General features: G+C 35.7%; 2 protein-coding genes across 3 annotated transcripts in view; one reads left to right on the top strand and one right to left on the bottom strand.

Moving 5' to 3' along the window:
- GALNTL6 (polypeptide N-acetylgalactosaminyltransferase like 6) overlaps positions 1-27,336 on the bottom strand; it is a 1,265,432-nt gene that overhangs the window by 689,923 nt on the left and 548,173 nt on the right. The gene's annotated exons all lie outside the window — the stretch shown is intronic.
- Positions 15,446-15,975, top strand: LOC100438965 (ubiquitin-conjugating enzyme E2 N-like). Its single transcript, XM_024246079.3, has one exon. It carries the CDS (start codon positions 15,471-15,473, stop codon positions 15,891-15,893), a length of 423 nt encoding a protein of 140 aa, XP_024101847.2. The 5' UTR covers positions 15,446-15,470; the 3' UTR covers positions 15,894-15,975.

Here is a 27,336-nt window from a genome sequence, read left to right as displayed (position 1 = left end):
GCAATTTCTGTGTGGCAGGTAGTATAGAAGCAGCCAAAACAGACCAAATACATCATGCTAAAATCATTTCATAAACAAGGGCTCTCTGTTAGTAAATATCTGCTTGTCAGGAAGGGTGTCAGCATGCTAGAAGAAAATGTAACTGCCTCAACTTTCTTCTTTTCCAAGTGATAAAAGAAGGGCCGGGCGTGGTGGCTCATGCCTGTAATCCCAGCACTTTGGGAGGTCAAGGCAGGTGGATCACCTGAGGTCAGGAGTTCGAGACCAGCCTGGCCAACGTGGTGAAACCCCATCTCTACTAAAAATACAAAAATTAGCCGGGCGTGGTGGTGTGTGCCTGTGGCCCCAGCTACTTGGGAGGCTGAGGCAGGAGAATCGCTTGAACCTGGCAGGCGGAGGTTGCAGTGACCCGAAATTGCACCACTGCACTCCAGCCTGGGTGACAAGAGCAAAACTCCATCTCAAAAAAAAAAAAAAAAAAAAGGAAGAAGAAAATATGTTGCAAGACTACTGCTAATTTCTGTATATATGGCTTTTGTGTTGAAGTTGGAAACACATATGTGTTACATCAAAGAAACTCCATGACTCTCACATAATATGTGAATACAAATAACAACTTTTATGGTTATAATTCACTTTTGTTATATGTTTGAAAATGCTTTTCAATAAAGAGACAAGTACAGCAACAGAAAGTTTAATGTTAGCTAATTATTATATAGTAATTAGTTTAAATTAGCAAGTATAAAGTAACTATAATTAGTAATTATAAAGTTGTGGTGTAAAGAAACTCACCAAAATTTAGAAGTTTTATAGGCTTATAAAAGCCAGATTACCTGTGTACCAGTTTTTAAAATAATATTAGCCATGAACGATCAACCATCTACATCTCTTTAATTTAACACAACTTTTTATTAAACTTTTATGTATGGTTTCTTTAGTTATAATAAACAGTGGGAATAATATATTCCATTTATCAATTTATTTAAACCTACAATGTGAGTGACTGAATTAAAATTATAGCAAAAATTGAACATAAATATAAAATAAAATCGACACCATTTTTTGAATTCTCAGCAGAAACCTGAATAAATTAGCATTAAAATATAGTTTGAATTATTAAGACATTACAGAAGTAAAAATAAAGCATGTAATAAAAGTAGTTACATAAAGCCCAGTAGTCAGATACTCATTACCACATTTAATTGAACATAACAGGATCACTGGTGGGGCTGCCACAGGGAAATCTCAAAGACAAAAATATATGTCATTTGCACACTCAAAATATTTTTGTATGCTATGTAAAGATTTTACATATTAGAAATGTTCAATTAAGCAAAAGACGAGATTTTTAAAAGAGATGTTAAGATTCATCATTTAATGTGTCATTAATGAACACTTGTGATGTTCCCTGAAAATGAAACTTAATAACCTGCTACTCAGAGTGGTTGGAGTCTCTCTGTTGTCTCTTCGTTTTGTTTAATGGCAAATTTGGCCTGAGGATAGTTATGCTAGAGCTGCAGAGAAGCTTAAGGGCTACATGGAAAAGAAGCAGAGGAGGCACTTCGTGACAATCCTGGGACAGATATGTGGAGGGGTGATGTTGCCCAGTTCCTAGAGGTGCTTACCTTATTCTCATTTTTTCTCAAGTGTTTTCTCCTAAGGGATAGACACTCACATGTTCTATTACAAAGTTATAATAGTCACCTCTGCTGTGTTCATATATAGCAGCGGCCCCCTTTTTGGCACCAGGGCTCAGTTTCATGGAAGACAATTTTTCCACCAGGGAAGGGGGATGGTTTGGGGATGAAACTGTTCCACCTCAGATCATCAGGCATTAATTAGATTCTCATAAGGATGGCTCAACCCAGATCCCCGGCATGTGCAGTTCACAATAGGGCTTGTGCTCCAGTGAGAATCTAATGCCACCGCTGATCTAACAGGAGGTGGAGCTCAGGCAGTAATGCTTGCTGGCCCGCCACTCACATTCTGCTGTGTGTCCCGGTTTCTTAACACGGCGTGGACTGGTACAAGTCCACAGCCTGGGAGTTGTGGACCCCTGATAAATAGTTATCCTCATTTGATGTATGGGCAAACAAAGGTGGAGAGAACTTGCTCCCCTTCTCAAAGGTCAAAAACCCAATAAGCTAAGCAGAAGAGATTCAAATCCACAAAACCTGGCATCAGAGCCAGGAAAAGTTTTAGTAAATTATTTTGTATCTGCAAGAGCAAGAAACATAGATGTTTTACACAAATTTGTTCATTAAGCAGGTATGTTTTTCTCTCCAAGAAAAACTTTCAGCCAGAGCAACTCTTTCTTTAAATACTGTAAATTGCTCAGGAATGGTGGCTTATGCCTACAATCCCAGTACTTTGGGAGACCGAGGAAGGAGGATCCCTTGAGGCCACAGAGCGAGACTGCTCTATATTAAAAAAAAAAAAATGAATAAGAAATACTTTAAATGCTTCTGAGAGAAGTTTTTACTTTTCTAAGAGAAATTGAAGATCTAACATTTTATATTTTTTCAAAGCTTGATTGGTCTTTATAGTGTAACGAGAATGTTTCTAAAAATTCTGTTATGTGTAAAGAACAATTTTTAATTAAAATAACTATTTAGGCCAGGTGTGGTGGCTCATGTCTGTGATTCCAGCATTTTGGGAGGCCGAGGCGGGCAGATCACCTGAGCTCTGGAGTTTGAGACCAGCCTGACCAATATGGTGACACCCTGCCTCTACTAAAAATATGAAAATTATGGGGGTGTGGTGGCAGGTGCCTGTAATCCCAGCTACTCGGGAGGCTGAGGCAGGAGAATTGTTTGAACCTGGGAGGCAGAGGTTGCAGTGAGCTGAGATCATGCCACTGCATTCCAGCCTGGGCAACAGAGCAAGACTCCATCTCAAAAAAAAAAAAAAAAAAAAAAAAAAAAAAACTATTTAAAATTTTTTGAGTTAAAAACTTGATTAGCATTATTTTAGTTTATTTTTCTCATTAGTGTGTCCTTTCAATCAATATTGGAAATCAATTGGAAAGGAACTTATTTTAGTTCCTTTAAGGCTTTGTAGAGTGAAATTCTTGAAATCATTACATATTCCCTCTGTCCAGTAATAGGCAACGTGCATTATCTGATTAGTCAGTACAAAATCCTTTCTATGTGTTTGGCAAAACAAAGTTCACAAATAAACAGTTGTAAGAGATTGGTTGTTTAGAAATTATGTTTGTCATCTTACAAACATTCCCAATGTCACCCAATGTCACCAGAAGCTTCTTAGTTCCTGCTATGGTTAGAATGTGTCCCTCCAAAATTCAGATGTTGAAATGTAATGGCCAATTTGATGGTATTAACAGGGGCCTGCCTTTAAGAGGTAATCAAGTCATAAAGCCTCTTCCACTTGTGAATGAGATTAAAGCCCTTATGAAGGAGGCTTCTGAGCCAGGCACGGTGGCTCACACCTTAATTTCAGCTCCCCCAGAGGCTGAGGTGAGAGGATTGCTTGAGCCCAAGAGTTCAAGGCTGCAGTGAGTTATGATCATGACACGGACTTTCAGCTCTGGGCAACAGAGCAAGACCCCATCTCTATTAAAAATAAAAAGTAAAAGAATAGAAGTGGCTTCTCACAGTGTTCATCCCTCTTGCTCTTCTTTCTGCAAGGTGAGGACACAGCGTTCCTCTCCTCTCAAAGACGCTCTTCAAGGAGCTGTCTTGAAAGCAGAGATCAGACCCTCGTCAGACAGCAAACATGCTGTCACCTAGATCCTGGACTTTCCAGCCTTCAGAACTGTGAGAAATAAATTTCTATTCCTTATAAATTATTCAATCTGTGGTATTTTGTTATAGCAGCACAGATGGACCAAGACAGTTGCCCACATCCACAATGATATTGAGCTTATCGAAATTTGAGTATGATGGTTCTCATTTATATAGTCTATAAATTAGTTTTTAAACACTGAAGTAATTTAACTCATTTAAAGTATAATAACATTGACTTGATTTAATACAATTAACCACTGTTCTTCTCTATTTTTTTTCATAAGAGTGCCTTAACTCACTGTATGACTTGTTTAGGAATGCCAAGATTTCTGATTTACATGCCCTGTTTGTAATCAAAGCTCCTAGGAGCCTCAGTATAAAGTCTTTTTGCATTTTATCTTACTCTGTGTTTAAATATAACACTATTAATTAAAGATTTTTTGCTTTTTGCCTCTCATTTGAACAAAATATCGCATTTTACGTCATACTTAGTCATATTTATTCTTTTCCGGAAATACAGTAGTCCCCCCTTATCCATGAGTGATATGTATCAAGACCCCCAGTTGATATCCAAAACCATAGGTAACACCAAATTTTGTATAAACTATGCTTTTCTATCTGATAACTGAGATGACTCCTAAGTGGCTATTGGGCAAGTAGCACATGCTGCGTAGACATGCTGGACAAAGGGATGATTCATATCCTGGGCAGGACTGAGCAGGTAGGTGTGAGATTTTATCACGCTACTCAGAGTGGTACATAATTTAAAACTTATCAATTGTTTATTTCTGAAATTTTCCATTTAATATTTTCAGACTGCCAATGACTGTGGGTAACTGAAACTACAGAGAACACAAGCATGAGTAAGGGAGCATTACTGTAACATGGTTTTTGTTCTGTTAATTAAAGTTTAAACAGTTCATAGTGGCTCTATTTCATAAACAATCCATGGTAACCCAAGAGTATGTTAAAAGCATCAATTGCAAACATAGCTATTAGATTACAATGTTTAAAAAATAAATCAATTTTTAAAATATTAAACAACAGGCCCCTAAAATATTTTATGTTATTTTCTTTGGGTTTAAAAGGTGATGACCTTTATTTTGCTAAAGGAAATTTAAATAATAAGAAAAAAATAAAATTTAAATAGCAGAAATTGTTCCACTGACAGTTTTTTGCATTCAACTACAATACAAATGTGAGAAAGTATATCATTCATCACTTCCAAGCAATCTGTCATACACTGTGGATCTGTCGCTAAATTAAATTCAAATGGTCAAATGGGAACATAAAGCTATAATTTTTAAAGAAAAACTAGCAACTGTTATTTTTTAAAATCATGAACTAAAGGAATTTTCTTTGTTAGTAATACCTTAGTTTTATTGTCCTCCAGCAGCCCTTTACTCAACTAATTCAATATATTATAGTGAGAAAATATTAAGCATATAAAAAGCTATGTATCCACCATCTGGGTTTGTCAAATACTGTTACTTAAGTCATATTTGTTTTACATACTTTCTTTTATTGATTAAGAAATAAAACTTAAAATAAAGCTGAACACTGAAGCCATGTAGTTCTCTACGATTTTATTTACTTCCTACCTTCCTCAGATGCAGCTAATATACTGAGCTTCGATTTTAGCTTAACTTACGTGTTATATATGTCTACTCATTTTATTTCAATTGCTACATAAACAGAACTTATTACAATTTTCAACTTCTATTTACATTCACTACTTAATTTCTAACCTTTTAATAAATATGCATTCCCATAATTTCTGCAATAAATCTTGGAAGCGTTTGACCATTCATTAATCTTTTGAAAGAACAAAATTACTGATTTGTTAAAATGCACCACTGAGTACTTTTTTTTCCTACATCAATGATTTCTACTCTTACTTTAATTATATCTTTCTTTTTCTCTTTTTTTCTGCTGTTATTTTTAAAACATTTTGAATGAGACATAGTTAATAAATTTTATCCTAGTTGGGAAACATTTAATAAATTAATTTTTATTACTAAATGTGTCAGAAAAACTTTTAAATATGTATTAAAATATGAAGTAGGTAGAGATGTCTTATTTCATACAATCCTAAAGAATTTCATGTGAACACAAACTAAAATGTAGGTCATAGTTCCTGAAATTATGTCTTGTCTAATATAATCATATAATGATACATTTCTGAATTTTAAATTTGGAGGATGATTTTTAAAAACTAACTTTAAGCTATTAGAAATATTAGGAATTGGAAAAACCAAGAAAATAAAGTTCACCAAAAATATAGAAATAGATATAGATATAGAACAGCTTTTCTGATTGCTTATTTTTAAATGGTTAATAATATAGATCATGATTTCATTTTTTGGGTGGATGTCATGTAAGTATGGTACCCGCTACCCCCGAAGCAGGTTGCTAACACTAAATATAGTGTGCATAAAATTAGATATCCTACATAGGAGGCAAGTTATTTCCTCAAATTTTTTTCTCATTAATATTATGGTTTTAGTACTAGGACAAGGGCATCTTTTTTAACAGATGAATATGAATTCCAGAAATTACTCTTATGGGGAGTGGATACACTAATACAGCAAATTACAATTTAGTTGAAGCAGATAAAATGCTAATGCCAAATCTCAGTGAAATAATCTAGGTTTCATTTGAAATGGCAATCATTAAAAAGTCAGGAAACAACAGGTGCTGGAGAGGATGTGGAGAAATAGGAACACTTTTACACTGTTGGTGGGACTGTAAACTAGTTCAGCCCTTGTAGAAGTCAGTGTGGCAATTCCTCAGGGATCTAGAACTAGAAATACCATTTGACCCAGCCATCCCATTACTGGGTATATACCCAAAGGACCATAAATCATGCTGCTATAAAGACACATGCACACGTATGTTTATTGCAGCACTATTCACAATAGCAAAGACTTGGAACCAAGCCAAATGTCCAACAATGATAGACTGGATTAAGAAAAGGTGGCACATATACACCATGGAATACTATGCAGCCATAAAAAATGATGAGTTCATGTCCTTTGTAGGGACATGGATGAAATTGGAAATCATCATTCTCAGTAAACTATCACAAGGACAAAAAACCAAACACCACATGTTCTCACTCATAGATGGGAATTGAACAATGAGAACACATGGACACGGGAAGGGGAACATCACACTCTGAGGACTGTTGTGGGGTGAGGGAGGGGGGAGGGATAGCATTAGGAGATATACCTAATGCTAAGTGACGAGTTAATGGGTGCAGCACACAGCATGGCACATGTATACGTATGTAACTAACCTGCACATTGTGCACATGTACCCTAAAACTTAAAGTATAATAAAAAAAAAAAAAAGAAAAGACCTCCTTTTGAATATGTAATGTCTCTTGGATGTTGAAGTAAATACCTTACCAAGGTTACTCTAATTTTCTAAATAACTTTCCTAATAAATGTCTTTATTCTTCCACAAAAATACTTTCTGTGGCTCATATATGTAAACTTTATCTTACACTAAAAGAACCACCAAAATGAAGATTAGCAACTTTGAAGCGTCAACTAGAATTGATTAGAATATTCAAAGCACTAGAGCATTGTGTTCTATGATTTTAAATTGACCAATGTATGGTATTTCTAAAACAAATGAACAAATAGCAACAACAGCAGACAGATGCTCCATCTACATTAAACTCTCCTATTGTACTCATGAATCTTAGAGCCAAGTGGCTGAGCTCATGAGCTCTGGAACAAACAAAACTGGGGCTAAGTATTATATTGGGATGTTAAAATAGGATTTATCTGTTAAAAATGGTGATAACAAAGTAACACTTGGATTTGTTAGGAGAAGAAAAAAAAGAGCACATCATAATGGTGCCTATTTTGATCATATCCGACATGCAAGTAAATAACTATACTTTGTGATGAAAGGTATGACTGCTTTAAAAGAGGTACATTTGTATTAGATTGTGGAGTGAAAATGTATTTGAGAGGAAAGTAATGTTTACGGTAAAGATGAAGTTTGAAGAACAAATAGAAGTTGTTTGAAAATGTCGCAGAACGAGGATACAGCATGAGCAAAAAAACAGGCAGGATAGTTAAAACAATGTTCAGTAATAGGAAGAACATTTTAGTTTATAAAAACTGAAGGAAATGTAGACTTGGCAGAAGAAGGTGAAGAGAGAGGGGACAAGATCACGGACTGCTTAGAGAGGATTTGAAGAAATAATTACCAATACATCCCAAATTTGATTAAAAATCAATCTACATATACAAGAAACTCAGTGAATTATAAGTAAGAAAAACTCAAAAAGCCACATTTAGACACATCATATACAAACTGTCAAAGGCAAAGACAAAAAGAGAAGATAGAAAGCAGCAAGAGAAAAATGACTCATTGGGTATAAGGTATCTTCAATAAGATTAACAGCTGACTTCTAATCCAAAAGGACAGAGTTCAGGAGGCAGTAGCATATTCAAAGTGTAAGAAGAAAATAAAGTCAACCAAAAAGTTTATATTCAGAAAATCAATTTTTCAAAAATGAAAGGGAAAATAAAACATTCGCAGATAAACAAAAACTTAGTGATTTCATTTCTGCCATATCTGTACTACAGAAAATACCAAAGGAAAAAACCTTAGGCTGTAATGAAAAGACAATAGATAAAAACATTACTTCACAGGAAGAAATAAAAGGACTATTATGAAAGATTACTACATAGGTGCTATGAATTACATGTTTGTGTACACTCTGCTCCAAATTTCTATGTTGAAACCATACTCTCATGGAATGGTATTTGGAGGTGGGCCCTTTGGGAGGTAATAAAATTGTGAGGGTGGGGCCCTCAGGATGGTATTAGTACCTGTGATCATTAATTTTGGCTGTCAACTTGACTGGATTAAAGTATACACAGATAGCTGGTAAAACATTAATTATTCTTAATGTTTCAGTAGGCATTGAGCCTGTCTCTCCTCTGCTGAAAAGGAAACTCAGATGGTTTGGCATTTGATTGGAATGACTGAGCTTCTCCAGGTGTATCTATGAGGGTATTTCTGGAGTAGATTGGCCTTTGAGTTGGTAGGTTGAGTGGTGAAGATCTGCCTTCTATGTGGGTAGAAACTATCCAATTGGCTGGGGGCAAGCTTGGAACGAAAAAGCAGAAGGTAAATTTTTCTCCCTCTTCTGGAAATGGGACACCCTTCTCCTGTCTCTGGATGTCAGAACTCCAGATTCTCCAGCCTTTGGACTCTGAAACTTGAACCAGCAATTGAGTTACTCCATTGGCTTCCCTGGTTCTGAGGCTTTCAGACTTAGGCTGAGCCATAATGCTTACTTCTCTGGTTCTCTAGCTTGCAGCTTATCATGGAACTTCTCAATCTCCATAATTGAGTGAGAGAATTGCCCTAATAAATCCCTGCTCATCTCTCTCTCTTTCTCTCTCACTTTCCCTCTCTCTTATTAGTTCCGTCTATCTGCAGAATTATTATAATAATACTCTTATGAAGAGATAAGAGAGCTTGCTTCCTCTCTCTCTGCCCTGTACCATGTGAGGGTACAATGAGAAGATGGTCATCTTAAAACCAGGGAAAGTGTCCTTACCAGACACCAGATCTGCCAGTACTTTGATCTTGGACTTTCCAGACTCCAGAACTGTGCAAAAAAAAATGTGTGCTCTTTAGGCCACTCAGTCTATGTATTTTTGTTATAGAAGCCTGAATTGACTAAGGCAATAGGTAAATATAAAAATTATTATTAATGTATTTTTGTAATTTTTTTCTTCTCCTATCTGATTTAAAAGGCATTGAATAAAGCTATAATTATAAAACTGTGTTTTTCAGCTTATAATGAATAAAGATACAATTTGGGATTAAATAATAGCATAAAGCAGGAGTACATAGAACAAAGTTCTTTTATAGCAAATTATTGTATAATATTGACTTTAGTTGATATTAATGTGAACTAGATTGTTTTAAGTTAATTGTAATTTCTACTACAACCTTTAGAAAAAAAATATATATATTTGTGTGTGTGTATAAACAATAAATGTAATAAATAGTACACTTGAAAATATGTATATGTAACCCAAGAAAAAACAGTAGTGGAAGAACAGAAGAACAAAGAAGCAAAAGACATGTTAAAAATAAATAATGTACAAATTCTATCTTACCAGTAATTACATTAAAAGTCAATTAAGTAATTAAGTAAAACTCCAATGAAAAGGAAGACATTGGAAGAATGGATTTTATAAAAATGATCCAATGATATTTTGTCCACAAGATTCAAAGACACAATAGGTTGACAGTAAAAAGACAAAAATGAGATATACTATACAAACAGTAACTAAGAGCTGTTATCACTATTTTTAAAAATAGATTGTAAAACAAAAATTGATATAAAAGCAAAAAATATATATATTTTATAATGAAAAAAGGGTCAATTATTCAGGAATACATAACGAGTATAAACACACGTGAACCCCAGGAAAAAGTCTCAAAGTACACACAGCAAAAACTAAGAAAACTGAAGGACTAATTGACAATTCAGTGATAAATATTGAAGATTTCAATATTGCACTTTCAACAATGAATAGAACAATTAGGCGGGAGATCATGAAGAAAACAGAAGACTTAAACAGCACTAGAAATCATGTTTAACCATAATCTATAAAATATGCAATCATAGCAGAATATATTAAGACATTCTTGTCAGGTACTCATGAGTTCCTTGATAAACCATATGCTAGTCTATAAAACATGCCGTGATAAATTTAAAAGGTATTAAATTGTTCATCATCTCTTCTTGAAACACAATAAAATTAAAAACAAAAATCAATAACTGAAGAATAATTACAAAATGGAAACATGTATGAAAATTAAAGAACACACTTCTAAATAACCAATGGGTAAAAATAAATAAATAAACAAAAAAAACCAACAAAACAAAACACACACACACACGAAAAATTACAACATAATTGAAATGAATGAAAGTAAAAACCCAACACAACAAACCTTAGCCAGTCACGGTGGCCCATGCCTATAATCTCAGTTACTCAGAGGCTGAAACAGAAGGAACAATTGAGCCCAACAGTTCAAGGTCAGTCTGGGAAACATAATAAGGCCCTGTCTCTAATAAAAGGAACAAACAAACCTTTTGGGATGCAGCTAAAGCATTCTTTAAAGGGAAATTTATGTCTGTAAATGCCAGTATAAAACAAGAAGAATTTCAAATCAATAACCTAACCTTCCATCTAAAGAAACTAGGAAAAGTAAAAATGCAAACAACACAAAGCAACGAGAAAGAAGGTAATAATAGCATTAAGGGTGGAAATCAATGAATAGATAGTAGAAAAAAAAATAAAGAAAACCAACAAAACCAAAAGTTTAACAAAATTGCCAGACTTTTAGCTAGATGAAACAAGATGAAGTGAGAGAAAATGTAAATTACAAATCAGGAATGGAAAAAGCAACATTGTTATTGGCCTTAGGGAAATTTAAAAAAAAATTAAGAGGGAATACTATGAACTACGGTGCTCCTGCAAATTAGATAAGCTAGATTAAAAGGACAAATTTTTAGACACAACACAAACTACCAAAGCTAACTCAAGAATAAATTAAAAATCTGGAAAGATCTATAACAAGTAAAGAGATTGAAACAGTAATTAGGAAAACTACCCACAAACAAAAGTTTGGGCCCTACTTCACTTCACCTGCTTCACTGATGAACTCTATCAAACATTTAATTAATACCAGTTTTTTTTTCTTTGAGATAGAGTCTCACTCTGTCGCCCAGGCTGGAGTGCATTGGTGCTATCTTGGCTCACTGCAAGCTCCGCCTCCTGGGTTCACGCCATTCTCCTGCCTCAGCCTTCCAAGTAGCTAGGACTACAGGCGCCCGCCACCACGCCGGGCTAATTTTTTGTATTTTTAGTAGAGACAGGGTTTCACAGTGTTAGCCAGGATGGTCTCGATCTCCTGACCTCGTGATCCGCCCGCCTCGGCCTCCCAAAGTGCTGGGATTACAGGCGTGAGCCCCCACTCCTGGCCAATTAATACCAGTTTTTAACAAATTCTTGCAAAAAGTAGAAGAGGAAGGAACATTTTCAACTTATTCTATGTATTACCTTGATACCAAAACCAGACAACTATCACAAGAAAAGAAAACTATACATTAACATCCCTAATAAATACACAAATAAAAATCCTCAACAAAATACTAACAAACCAAATGCAGACCCATATTAAATGAATTATACTCCATTGCCTAGTGGTTGCTACACTACGAATGCAAGGTTGATATAACATCCAAAAATCAATCAATATAACACATCATATTAATAAAGGACAAAAACCACAGAAGCATTTTCATAGAAGTAGAAAAGTATTTGACAAATCCATCATCCTTACATGATAAGAGCTTTCAAGAAATAAGAATAGAAGGGAACTCCTGAACCCGATGAAAAGCATCTACGAAATAGAAGAGAACTTCCTAAACTTGATTATCCACAGCTAATATCACACTTAAGCAGGAAAGACTACATGCTTTCCATCTTAGATGAGAAACAGGATAAAGATGTCTGCTCTCACCTTTTTATTCAACATTGTCTTGTAGATTCTAACCAGGACAATTATGCAAGGAAAGGAAGTAAGTATTCAGATTGGAAAGAGGTAAAAGCAGATGGCATGCTCTTGTATATAGAGAATCCCGAGAACTTCATACAAAAATTAGAACTAATAATTCCAGCAAGATTGCAAAATTCAAAGTCAATATCAAAAATCAATTGGATGTCTATACATTAGTAATGAAAATCTAAAAATGAAGAAAACAATTTTATTTATAATAGCACAAAAAACAATTACTTATAAATAAATAACAAAAGTTCAATAGTTGTACACTGAAGACTACAAAATTTTGTTGAAAAAAGTTACAGAAAATCTAAATAAATGAAAGGAACTGGAAGACAATATTGTTAAGATGGCAATACTCTCCAATTTGGTACACAGATTCAATGCAATTTCTACCAAAAAATCAATTACCTTTTTCTAAAAAAATTGACAAACTGATCCTAAAATATATATGAGAATGTAATGGCTTCAGAATAGTCAAAGTAACACTTAAAAAGAATATCAAAGTTGGAAGATTAATACTTCCTGATAATGAGATTTATTACAGAACTATAATAATCAATACAGTGTGTACAACATAAGAACAGACAAATAAATAGAATTGAACATCCAAAAATATAGCTTACATTTATGATCGTTTGATTTTAGATTTGAATTCCAAAAATATTTAATGGGGAAAAAACAGTCTTTTAAAAATTGTGTGAAAACAGTCTTCACAATTGCCTTTTCAACCCAATTATGGGTTGAAAAGAATAGTCTTTTCAACGTTCTTCAGGCAAAGAATTTATTTGGACCCCCTACTTCACACAATAGGCAAAAATGAACGTAAATTGGATTTAAATCTAAGTGTGAAAGCCACAATTACAAAACTTTTAGAAGAGAGAACACAGGGGAAACTTTGCATAACGTTTTGTTAAGCAGTGGTTTTTTTAGACATAACGCCAAAAGTATAAGAGACAAAAACATCTAGAAAATTGAACTTTATCAAAATTTTAAAATTAGTGTATCAAAGGACACATAAAGAAATGAAGAAACAATGCACGCAATAGAAGAATATGCTTACAAATTATGTATTTGATACATTACTTGTACTCAGAATATATTAAGATTTATTACAACTCAACAATGAAAGAACAAATTAAAAAATAGGCAAAAGGCTGGAGTACATATTTCTCCCAAGAAAGACAAAAGACTGACAAGTACATAAAACGATGATACTCAACATCATTATTCATTAGGTAAATATAAATCAAAACCTCAATGAGATACTACCTCACACCTAATAGAATAACAAAACTTAAAAAAAAAAAAAAAGACAATATTGGCTGGGCGTGGTGGCTCACTCTTGTAATCCCAGCACTTTAGGAGGCCAAGGCAGGTGGATCACCTGAAGTTAGGAGCTCGAGACCAGCCTTGCCAAAATGGTGAAACCCCTGTCTCTACTAAAACTCCAAAAATTAGCCAGGCATGGTGATTGGCCTGTAGTCCCAGCTACTCGGGAGGCTGAGGCAGGAGAATTGCTTGAACCCGGGAGGTGGAAGTTGCAGTGAGCCAAGATCGTGCCATTGCACTCCAGCCTGGGCAACAAGAGCGAAACTCCATCTCAAACAAACAAAATATCCAGTGTAGATGAAGACATGGAAAAAAATGAAAATTCTCATAAATTTCTGGTTTTAAAATGAAGCAGCCCATTTTGCAAAGTTGTTTGGCAGGTCCTCAAAATATTACACATTGTTTTTTGTGCTATTATAAATACAATTATTTCCTTCATACCATACACTGCAGCAATTTGACTCCTAAGTATACACTCAAGTGGAATAAAAATATCTGTCTTTATAATCACTGACACATCAATGTTCATATTTGCATTATTGATAATAGTCAAAAAGTGGAAACAATCTAAATGTCCATCAACTGATGAATCAATAAACATAGATGTGACATATCCATATAATATTTCATTATTGTTATAGCTCATAAAAAGGAATTAAATATTGATACATGCTACAAAATGAACAAACCTCAGAATAATATAACAAAGGAAAAAGCAAGCCACAGATGACTACATATTTAATTATTCTATTTATATAAAATCTCCAGAACAGGCAAATCCGAAGAGAAAGAAGGTAGATTACTGGTTACCAGAAAACTGGGAGTAGGGAGGAATGGGAGTGACTGCTTTTGGGTGTGAGGTTCCTTTTGGGGGTGATGAAAATTTCATAAAATTGGATAGTGATGATGGTTGCACAACTCCATCAATATTCTAAAAACCACTGAATTGTACACTTTAATATGGTCAATTTCATGCTAGGTGAATTATATATCAATAAGCCTTTCATTACAAAAAGAAAAAAGGAAATAGCTTTAAAGGAAATAATCATTTGTGTTTCATCCAAAGCACAGGTCTTAACTTCTTTGTCCAAAATTCTGACAGAAAATAACAAATAATAAAAAGTAAGTATAATCTTCACAGGAATTTTTAAAGGTTTATTCCACCTCACTTTATTGTTTTGTTACAATGCCTTCAGCAAATTGCAGGAATTTATAAAGCTTGCCTGATAGAGGGCAGTTGAATAAAATTCACAGTTCAAAGTATGACAGGAGCACAAACTGTTAAAATAACATTCAGATTTATCAGATTATCTCTTTAATTTAACTGTTATAAAAATAAATTTATTTTCACACAAAACAAAATTTATTCTCATTATCATTCTATTGCAAAAAAGGAAAAGGAATAAACAATCTGACAAGCTGAAAATCAGCAAAGCAACTGAAATTACTTTAAGGATAAGATGTTCTAAATGTCTATTGTAATAAACAAAACAAAAAAAATTGAATATGACTGTAGTAGAGTGTCTCATCTCTTTCATGGTAAATTATATGGAATATGTTTTCAGATTTCAATTACATTTTTAAAGCTTTAAGGAAAGAGCTCTTCTTTGTTGTTCTGAAATACCATTAAAATAGATTACTTATGTTAATTGATGCATATTAAACAGTGACAATCATTCTTTTTTACCCTACTAAAGTATATATCTTGGTACATTAAAAACAAGGATATATAAACTAGAAGTTAGAGACCAGAGACCCAACTCGGGACCTGACAAGATGGCTGGGCTGCCCCGCAGGATCATCAAGGAAACCCAGCGTTTGCTGGCAGAACCAGTTCCTGGCATCAAAGCAGAACCATATGAGAGCAACATCCATTATTTTCATGTAGTCATTGCCGGCCCCCGGGATTCCCACTTTGCGGGAGGGACTTTTAAACTTGAACTATTGCTTCCAGAAGAATACCCAATGGCAGCCCCTAAAGTGCGTTTCATGACCAAAATTTGTCATTCTAATGTAGACAAGTTGGGGAGAATATGTTTAGATATTTTGAAAGAGAAGTGGTCCCCAGCCCTGCAGATCCATACAGTTCTGCTATGGATCCAGGCCTTGTTAAGTGCTCCAAATCCAGATGATCCATTAGCAAATGATGTAGAGGAGCAGTGGAAAGACCATCGAAGCCCAAGCCATAGAAACAGCTAGAGCAGGGACTAGGCTATATGCCATGAATAATATTTAAATTGATCCGATCATCAAGTACGCATCACTTCTCCTGTTCTGCCAAGACTTCTTTCTTTTGGTTTACATTTAATGGACACAGTCTTAGAAACATTACAGAATAAAAGCCCAGACTTCTTCAGTCCTTTGGTGAGTAAATGCACATTAGCAAATCTATGTTTTCTTCTGATTCACTGTTGTAAAGTATGAGCAGAGGCTAGAAGTATCGTCTGGACTGTTGGGAAACATTTAAAAGCAGTGGCCCCTCTCTGCTTTTATTCATTTCCCCAATCCTGGTTTAAGTGTAAAGCACTGTGAATGAAGGTAGTTGTCAGGTTAGCTCCAGGAGCGTGGGTGTTTTTCTTTATTTTATTTTATTTTTTGAGGGGGCAGGTAGTTTTATTTTATGAGCTCCTTTCCCGCTTTTTTTGGTGATCTAATTGCATTGATTAAAAGCAGCTAACCAGTTCTTCAGAATATGTTCCCTAGCCAAGTCTAACTTTATTTAGACGCTGTAGATGGACAAGCTTGATTGTTTGAACCAGAATGGGAACATTAAACAAACATCACAGCTCTCAACAATAACAGTGTGACTTTGATGTCAAGTATAGATTCCCTCCTTCAAAAAAAGCTTGTGACCATTTTGTATGGCTTGTCTGGAAATTTCCGTAAATCTTATGTTTTAGTAAAATATTTTTTGTTATAAAAATAAATGAAAATAAAAATAAACTAAAAAACTAAATTCCACCAGAATAATATATATCTTAGACTGATTCTTTCTGGTGTTGAATATTAAAAGGATTTACATAAAATCTTGAATATAATACACAATAAAATTAACTTCTATAATCATTTTCATAAAAATAAAACATAATCATCAACTTCATCCAGTTTTTAATGTATAGTCTCTCAAAAATGTATTTCTCAAAAATTTTGGCTTATAATGGATACATGTTATAAGTCAAAGTATATGCAGTATATTTCTTCATATTGTATATTATTATTATTAATAATTTATGATATTACTCAGCATTAAATTTCTAGGATAAAAGAAAAACTTATTTTATAGTTACTAGACTAGTAACTATAAATTTTAATAACCTTTATTCATCTGAATATATATCAATTTTTTTAAAAAAACCAAACATCTTTCTAATTTATCTCAAAGTATGGTTAATTTGAATTCCATCAAATCACTGGTATTTCAATAATCGCATGTTTAGTTTCCTATATTTTTAAGACAAATACACAATTAGCATTATCGAATTAATTAACATTAATTTTGTGCTTAACTGTTTCCAAATTAAACAGGTAATATCTTTTCACCCTCCCAGCAACCTTCCTTATGCTGGTAACGTTATTATATTTCTTTCTCTGAACATGCAAACAGAGGCTGAAGCTTTTTCCTTGACTCAGCTTCCCTGCTTTCAAGCATCAGGGTCTATTCCTGAGGATTCTACTCAGGCTCTGGAACTGCCAAATGTTGTTTTCACATGCAACAAAGACTTATTTAAGAACTATAACTTCAATATTAGAACTCTGTTATCAGAATATCATATAGCAGATAATTCAGGCAGCTCTTTTGGTTAAAGGTGACTGGAAAAGTATCATAGTCACAGGGAGAGGTGACAACGTGCTGGCAGCCCTCGCTTGCTCTCAGCACCTCCTTGGCCTCGGCGTCCACTCTGGCCACGCTTGAGGAGCCCTTCAGACCGCCACTGCATTGTGGGAGCCCCCCTCTCTCTGGGCTGGCCAAGGCGGAAGCCAGACCCCTCTGCTTGTGGGGAGGTGTAGAGGGAGAGGCGCCGGCAGGAATCGGGGCTGCATTCAGAGCAGCCAGCCTGGGCCACTGGCCCTGGGCAGTGAGGGGCTTAGCACCCGGGCCAGCAACTACCGAGGGTGTGCCAGGTCCCCCAGCACTGCCGGTCCGCCCGTGCAGTGCTCGAATTCTCACTGGGCCTCAGCCGCCTCCCCGTGGGGCACGGCTGGGGACCTGTAGCCCGCCATGCCCAAGCCCCACCCCCAGAAGGCTCCCATGCCACCAGAGCCTCCCCGACGGGTGCCGCCCCCTGCTCCACAGTGCCCAGTCCCATCCACCGCCCAAGGGCTGAGGAGTGCAAGCGCTCAGTGGGACTGGTGGGAAGCTCCGCCCACAGCCCGAGTGGGGATCCACTAAGTGAAGCCAACTGGGCTCCTGACTTGGAGAACTTTTATGTCTAGCTAAAGGACTGTGAATGCACCAGTCAGCACTCTGTGTCTAGCTAAAGGTTTGTAAATGCACCAATCAGCACTCTGTATCTAGCTAATCTGGTGGGGACTTTGAGAATTTTTATGCCTAGCTAGAGGATTGTAAACGCACCAGTCAGCACTCTGTGTCTAGCTCACAGATTGTAAGTGAACCAATCAGCACTCTGTCAAAACAGACCAATCAGCTCTCTGTAAAATGGACCAATCAGCTCTCTGTAAAACAGACCAATCAGCTCTCTGTAAAATGGACCAATCAGCTCTCTGTAAAATGGATGTGGGTGGGGCCAGATAAGGGAATAAAAGCAGGCTGCCCAACCCAGCAGTGACAACCTGCTTGGGTCTGTTTCAACAGTGTGGAGGCTGTGTTCTTTTGCACTTTGTTCTTTCGCTCTTCACAATAAATCTGCTGCTCACTCTTTTGGTTTGCGCTGCATTAATGACCTGTAACACTCACTGCGAAGGTTTGCAGCTTCACTCCTGAAGACAGCAAGACCATGAACCTACCAGAAAGAAGAACTCCAGACACAACTGAACATTTGAAGGAACAAACTCCAGACACACCATCTTTATGAGCTATAACGCTCACCGCGAGGGTCTGTGGCTTCATTCTTGAAGTCAGCGAGACCAAGAACCCACCAGCTCTGGACACAACAGGACACAACAGCACTTGACGACATCGTTGCTGTTTTAGATGAGCTTTGTCATCTGTTACATTGGAACTATCTCTAGACCTGTTTATGTGAGAGGGCAGCAGATCTTAAAGGTGATATGAGGTATTGAAAACTTATTGGTGTACTGCAAAACCACTGCAAGGTTACAAGGTTCCAGATAATATTTTACTATTATTTTGTTTTGTTGTTGTTGTTTGTTTTGAGATGGGGTCTTGCGCTGTTGCCCAGGCTGGAGTGCAATGGTGCAATCTCAGCTCACTGCAACCTCCGCCTCCCAGGTTCATGCAATTCTCTTGCCTCAGCCTCCCGAGTAGCTGGGATTATAGGCACACACCACCACACTCGGCTAATTTTTTTGTATTTTTAGTAGAGACGGAGTTTTACTATGTTGCCCAGACTAGTTTTGAACTCCTGATCTCGTCATCTGCTTGCATGACTTGGCCTTCCAAAGTTCTGGGATTACAGGCCTGAGCCACTGCGCCTGACCAATATTCTACTTTTATAATAAGTATTTATAGATACTATTTCCCTGGTATTTTTTAAAGTTTCATAATAAAAAGACAATTTTTGAGACACATTTTGAGTATGATGTCATGTCTTCAGTTAATACTGAATAAAAATTTAGTATTTATCATTTTGTGGAGCATTATGGGTATTGTCAATCAAGGCTTAAAAGTCTGGAGTATAGTAAATTTACATTAACCTTAAGAGTGATGTTAATGAGACATACACATATTTTTCTCTCAAAAGATTTTCTTTGGAAGAAAACATGTGCAGTAAGTTTTATATAGTATAACTTAATTCATGAGGACTTTATTTGTAGATGTACAAAATGATAAACTTATCTGCATTATTAATATGTCCATTGAAAAATTAGCACAATTCCTACCCTAATTTCTGATAATGACAGAACTGAGATATTCTTAAAACTAGAAGTGAATGAGATTAATTAAGCCATATTCAATGCCAGATAGAAGCAACACTTTTTTTTATATGGTTTAAAACAATTTTTCCAATACAGACTGTATGCAGAAATTCAAATAAGAACAAGATTGCATTCTTGGCTACATGGAGTTATCAGTATCACCTCAAAAAAACAGGTCTGTCTAGGGGCCTTATGAAGGCACTCATTATCTTGGTAAATGTATCAAAAGTATGCCTGAGCCATGCAACTTCTGAAACCCAATGTGTCAGCAGATCTCAGCAAAAGACTCAAGTTAATCATGAATGAAGGTGAACACATGGAAATGAAACTGCTTCCACCCTCATAAGCAACCTTTTCCATCCTTGTAGGAAGATCAACGTGGGAAGAAAGTAACCAGCATATCTGTGAGTTAACATAGAAACAAATGCCAAGGAGATCAAAACACGTGATGCCTATGTGAATACTCTCCCTCCCTACTACTACTATTTTCTGTTTACACTTAAATTTACCTAAAGAAAAGATATGCCTATCTGCTTACACTCAGGTATGCCATCTCACAGGTTTGGGGACCACCACCACTCTTTCAAAGTGCTTTGCACCTTTCTGCTAGCATTCACGGGGTATTAATTTTACAACTTAAATCTCAGAAGCTAATTCTAATTCCTTGGTGGAAACCACAAGAAAAATACACAACTGATGTTACCTAATTAATTAGCATTAATTTTGTGCCTGTTTACAGTCTAAAAAGATGATATTCTTTCATCCTCCTAGCAACTTCTAAATGCTGGTAGCATTATTATATTCATTCTTTTTTTGGACAAGGAAATAGTCAAAGTCTGAGTCAAAGTCTCTTTCCACTGATTCTACTCAGTGATATCTGAGTGTAACCAGACAGACCTATCTTTTCTTTAGATAAATTTAATTGTAAGAGAAAAAATCAAGGTTGGGGGAGGGGAGGAGGACGATTATTCACACAGACCTGTAGTGTTTTGGTATTTCTGGTATTTGTTTCTATTTGTTAACTCAAAAACAGGCTGGTTATTTTTTCCCACGTTGATCTTAATACAAGGATGTCAGCATTCATGTACTGAGTATGTGTTTCAGGAGAACTTTCATAAGTCTCTTCAATTCATCTATGTTTGGCAATCAGTCAGGCAACATCTGAAGGTGACATGGCACTACCATTTTAATTCCAAGAGAAGGAATAAAATTATTATATATCTTATATAAAATGACAAAAATATGTCAATGTGGCGATTACAAATGAAATTATTTATTTACATTCCTAAACTTACATTGAGATAGCCAGAACTGCTTTTGTAGTTTGTATTTATACAGATCTATACAGATTTGCCAGATATAGAAAATACAAAGATGGGAAACTAGATAAATTAAACATTTTTTCTGAAATTCAGACTTAACTAATGAACTGTTTTTAATCTGTAAACCAGATCTGTGTAAAAAATGTATCAGAAAACTATTTTTTGATAAACTGCAAAAGCGATGTAGTTTTTGATATTATCTTTAGTAATACAAAATGTAGGAATATGACCTTTGGTAAGAAAAAGTGAGGAAAAAGAACATTACAAAGTCTCTCATAAGCTATAACAACCACCAAAACACATGCTGTCAAATTATCTAATTCATATCTTCTACTATCAGGTTTCAAGTTAGAATGAATGCAGATGAATTGCTGCTTTTTTACAGTTATATAAGGCTTATCTCATTTTTTTTTGACAGGGCCTGCACATAACAAAGATCTTAATGGAAGTTGAAATTGTCTTCAATTATACCGAATGTCTAAAAGTGGGTCAGCCGAGCTTTTTAAGCTCTTAAAATGTCTCTGATTTTTGTCAAGGTTACCAAATTAACAGAACTCTAGGACCTTTTGTCCTTACTTAAAAGTTAAAACTTGGAGGCTCGCACTACATACATTTTGATTTTTTTTTTTTTTTAGATTTCCCACATTAGGTTTGGAGATAAACTCACAAATTTATAAGAAGGGCTCTGAAGATAAGCAAGGCAAGGCCTGAAGCTGAGGTCCCTTGCAGTCATGAGTGCTAAGGGAGTATGGCCTCTGATTTCAGAAATGGAGAGAAAGTTTATTTTCATCTATGATTTATTAATTTCTTTAGCAAATATTAATTATTAATTAAGCATCCTGACAGAGCAGGAGCATCGCCATCTTGGACAAGAACCACCATTTTAAAGTTCCCCTTGATCAAAAAACTGCCTAATCCAATCAAAGGGGCATCAGCCTAATGGCTAATGTCAGCATGACCATTAACCACAAATGACATCTCCAACCAGAAACACTCCAATCCTAAGATAAACCCTTTCCCAACCAGAGACATGCCAGCCCCAAGATAACTTCCCCTCTGACCAGGGAGAGGTCAGCCCCAAGATTACCTCCCCTCTGACCAGGGAGAGGTCAGCCCCAAGATTACCTCCCCTCTGACCAGGGAGAGGTCAACCCCAAGATTACCTCCCCTCTGACCACAGACATTCTAACTCCACAATAAACTTCTCCTCCACACAGAAACATTGCAAGCCTGTGATAAGCTCTCTCCCTAAACCCTTAAATACTCTTAGTCTTTAAGAGAGCGTGCTCCTGACTGAAATTGGCCAGAAGCCCCTCTCAGATTTATTCTCCAAAATAAACCTGTCTTTCATGTTTTTCCTCTTTCTTTAACTCTTACACATCCCACTATTGTATATTCTAGTCTTTGGGGAAATAGCAGTGACAAAAACAAGCACCTATGTTTGCCTTTATGGAACTTACAGTCTTACATGGGGACACAGGCCATACATTTGCAGTTTTAACTTGAATAAAAATTGCTTTGGGAGAAAAAAATTCTCTATCATTCTTTTTCTGCTATGTATCTATCTATCCATCAATTCATCTACCTAGCAAGTCTGTCTTACTCTGTCCATTAGTTGAGCATTCTTACTGTATCTTTTTAGGTCCACTTTGATTAGGGATAGATAGTCAGGAGACAGATTCCTCTACACACTCTTTGTTTAAAGTTCTGAATTTTTTGTAAATGACAATGGATCAAATAGTTCAATAAATATTTATCTTCCCAACCCATGCCATTCTGCTACTGACACTCAGTGTTAAGGGAAGAAATGTTATCTTTTTTCAAAGGTTAGTAGGTTCATGCTCTTAGAATTCAAAATTCCTAGTGATCAAAGGGTTTTTCAATTTAAATAAATAGAATACTTATTGCATTTAATATAAGACTCCCCTGACATGGATGCTAGATATGTTCTGATGCTAATTTTGATTTTGTTTATTTGTTTTCGAGACAGGGTCTTACTCTGTGGCCCAGGCTGAAGTGCAGTGATGCAATCACAGCTTACTGTAACCTCAAAAATCTAAGCTCAAGCCATCCTCCCACAGCCTCCAGAGTAACTAGGACTACAAGTGTGCCACCAGAATGGGCTAACTTTAATTTTTTGTTGAGACAGACTCTTGCTATTTTACCCAAGCTAGACTCCAACTTCTGGCCTCAGTAAATTCTCCTGCCTTTGGCCCCCCACAGAGGGCTGAAAATACAGGCATGAGCTACCATGCCTAGTCCTAATTTTACTAAATCTATCATGGTCTGCTTTATTGAAATTTTTTCCTCAGAAAAATCAAATAACATGTTTAAAATAATTAATACCACACCTTAAATTACTTACAAACTCTCTCAAGTGGGAATAACATAACAGATCATGGGCTTGTAACATTTGGAAATAATTATTGCAAAGAAGTGTAGTTTGTTTCTGTGAGCTTCATTATTTCTGACATATCTCATTAGTGTGCAGTGGTTAAATTTTCTGTTTGTAGAATCTCTCAACCACTTTAATTAATTAAAGGAACCAAAGAAATAAAATCTCCTAATGACTGAAAATTATTTTTAGACATTTAGTTTTGAAGAAGTAAAAGGTTTCTATTCTCAAAAAAAAAAAATTTCTATTTCCAGGGATGAGCAAATGGGTGAATATGTACATTGGTTCAACCCATAGTAATTTTCTATTTTTTTGTATTTTAATTATTATTATTATTATTATTATACTTTAAGTTTTAGGGTACATGTGCACAATGTGCAGGTTAGTTATGTATGTATACATGTGCCATGCTGGTGTGCTGCACCCATTAACTCGCCATTTAGCATTAAGTATATCTCCTAATGCTATCCCTCCCCCCTCCCCCCACCCTACAACAGTCCCCAGAGTGTGATGTTCCCCTTCCTGTGTCCATGTGTTCTCATTGTTCAATTTCCCATCTATGAGTGAGAACATGCGGTGTTTGGTTTTTTGTCCTTGCGATAGTTTACTGAGAATGATGATTTCCAATTTCATTCATGTCCCTACAAAGGACATGAACTCATCATTTTTTATGGCTGCATAGTATTCCATGGTGTATATGTGCCACATTTTCTTAATCCAGTCTATCATTGTTGGACATTTGGGTTGGTTCCAAGTCTTTGCTATTGTGAATAGTGCTGCAGTAAACACACGTGTGCATGTGTCTTTATAGCAGCATGATTTATAGTCCTTTGGGTATATACCCAGTAATGGGATGGCTGGGTCAAATGGTATTTCTAGTTCTAGATCCCTGAGAAATCGCCACACTGACTTCTACAAAGGCTGAACTAGTTTACAGTCCCACCAACAGTGTAAAAGTGTTCCTATTTCTCCACATCCTCTCCAGCACCTGTTGTTTCCTGACTTTTTAATGATTGCCATTCTAACTAGTGTGAGATGGTATCTCATTGTGGTTTTGATTTGCATTTCTCTGATGGCCAGTGATGAACAGAGCCCTCAGAAATAACGACGCATATCTACAACTATCTGATCTTTGACAAACCTGAGAAAAACAAGAAATGGGGAAAGGATTCCCTATTTAATAAATGGTGCTGGGAAAACTGGCTAGCCATATGTAGAAAGCTGAAACTGGATCCCTTCCTTACAACACCTTAAACAAAAATTAATTCAAGATGGATTAAAGATTTAAACATTAGACGTGTAAAACCATAAAAACCCTAGAAGAAAACCTAGGCATTACCATTCAGGACACAGGCATGGGCAAGGACTTCATGTCTAAAACACCAAAAGCAATGGCAACAAAAGCCAAAATTGACAAATGGGATCTAATTAAACTCAAGAGCTTCTGCACAGCAAAAGAAACTACCATCAGAGTGAACAGGCAACCTACAAAATTGGAGAAAATTTTCGCAACCTACTCATCTGACAAAGGGCTAATATCCAGAATCTACAATGAACTCAAACAAATTTACAAGAAAAAAACAAACAACCCCATCAAAAAGTGAGTGAAGGATATGAACAGACACTTCTCAAAAGAAGACATTTATGCAACCAAAAGACACATGAAAAAATGCTCATCAACCTATAGTAATTTTCTGACTATGACCCAGGTACTTCCCCTCTTCAAAGAGTTAATTGGTAGTAAAGATAGATAGAAACTCACAGTCAAATCATGTGAAAATTGCCGTGGTATTGACTCAGTGTACTATAGTAGTAATGAAGAATGATTCCAAAGGTAGAAACCAACAATTGTTATGGGCTTCTGTGTGCAAGTGACTGTGTAAACATTTTATATGCATTCTCTTTAATACCCACAACCACTCTGTGAGATTATTATTATTATTCTAATTTTACTATTAGAGAAACTGAGTCATGGAGTTTTTCTTTTTTTTTTAAGTAATTTGTTCAAGGCCACACAGTAAATGGTGTAGCCTGATATGGCAGGTGGCAGGGTTTCAGAGAACATGGGCTGAAGATGTTATTCTCTTTGATCCTTAGTGATTGGTTAGAAGAAAAAACACAGAAAGAAGGGAACTGTTATAGAGATACATTTCAGATAGTGAAAACATTATTTAACAAAACACAGGGGTGATAAATATATGCCATGCAAAGCAAAATTTGGCATCTTGGTTTTATCATGACAAAACCTGCCATATGGACTATAGAGAAAGATGAACTAGAGAACTCATCAAGGGCCTCTTCAGGGAGGGTGGACTTTGATATGTTGTACATAAGAAAAAGTTATAAATAGAGAGGGAAGACTGCCAGTTTTGATTCTTATAAATATTATTTTGGTAATGGATTTGATTAGACAAAAATGGAACAGAACAACAAGCTACAAGGACCTTTCAGGAATTTAAGCAAGTGAATTAAAGCCTCAGTTCAAGGGAATGAGAAGGAAAAATGACTACAAAGTACTTTGGAGGTAAATTTGGCAAGATTTGTTCATTGACTGGATGTGGGATGTGAGGAAGAAAGAGGAATCATAAGAGCAATTCATAGGTGTCTAGTTTCAATGGATGATGATGTCATCAAGCGAGGAAGTGAACTTTTCAAATTTAAAATTAGAACATGTGGACACATTGAGTTTGAAATACCAGTGTGCCTTCTAGCTCCAGATGTCCAGTAGTTTGTTCAATGTTCAGGTCAGAAGCATGAGAAGAGTTTAGTTGTACAGAATGAAAAAACTGATCACCCAGGTATAGTGTGCACAATTATGAGTTGTGAGTAATGAGTGGAACCCTGAGGATCATCAATATTTAAGAAAAATATAGCAGAAGAGAAGCCCAAGGAAAAGCCCATAGAGGAAACGATGAGAAAAGCATGCCCCAGATAAGAAGAATGCGAGCAATGCCAAATGAAGCAGAGAGGGTCCAATATTAAATTATTACATTAAATAAATTAAGTTTGTTTAATAATATTAATTAATGTGAACAAATACACTTATAAATTACTTAAATTATCAAATTAATTATTAAATCCTCATATAAAGAGTTCATTGCGTTCTGTAATTGAGCCGTTCTTTGAAATGCTAGTTGTACAACTTCAGAATTAACTTTATAAATTCACAGGGACACCAGAGAGAGGCCTCTGAAGATAGTGCCTCTGCTCTTTGTAAAGGTATAAAAGGAGGTTCTTACCAATATGTTGCACATATTCATAAGCAGTAGGGTTGAAGGAAAGAAATGATTATTTTTAAGTTGTTTTATAATCTATGAACTATAAGTCTAAATTTTATACTCAAAGTTGTTGGAGATATTACTAACTCTCATCTAGTTCAATTCTAGAATTTTATAGCCAGAATAATAATGGCCAAAATTTATTGAGTGCTTACTTTGTACCCAGCCAAGATCTAATAGCTTTACATGTAGAAACTCAATTTCCCCAAGAGTACATGACAAGTAAGATATATAACTTGTTCATGATCACACAGCTAGTAAAGGGAAAGCCAAGATAGAAAGCTAGGGTGATGCCCAATAACCTATTTAACCACCACCACTCATTGACAATGGGAAAAGGGAGTCCTGTAAATTGTGTCATTGGTTATTTGATTGGAACCATCATCCAGGGCCCCTTCTTCAACCAATGTGCCCCATTTTATGCCCCTTTTGACTCACTAACGAAAAAAGGGGGTTAACCCCATTTGCAGACATAGAAAATGAATAGAATACACTGATATTATTCATCATGCACTGCCTTGGAAAAAGCTTATTATCTTGGGTTCAATTTTTAGGCTAAGTACAGGCCCAGAATCCATAAGCTTTTTCAA

The sequence above is a fragment of the Pongo abelii genome, chromosome 3 (genome assembly GCF_028885655.2).
Source record: "Pongo abelii isolate AG06213 chromosome 3, NHGRI_mPonAbe1-v2.0_pri, whole genome shotgun sequence".
NCBI lineage: Eukaryota > Metazoa > Chordata > Mammalia > Primates > Hominidae > Pongo > Pongo abelii.
The sequence above is the reverse complement of the archived record's forward strand: the minus strand, read 5'-3'. Positions and strand labels throughout refer to the sequence as shown.

Excerpts from the sequence above, each read along its gene's own strand:
- LOC100438965 (XM_024246079.3), top strand. The coding sequence starts at position 15,471 with ATGGCTGGGCTGCCCCGCAGGATCATCAAGGAAACCCAGCGTTTGCTG.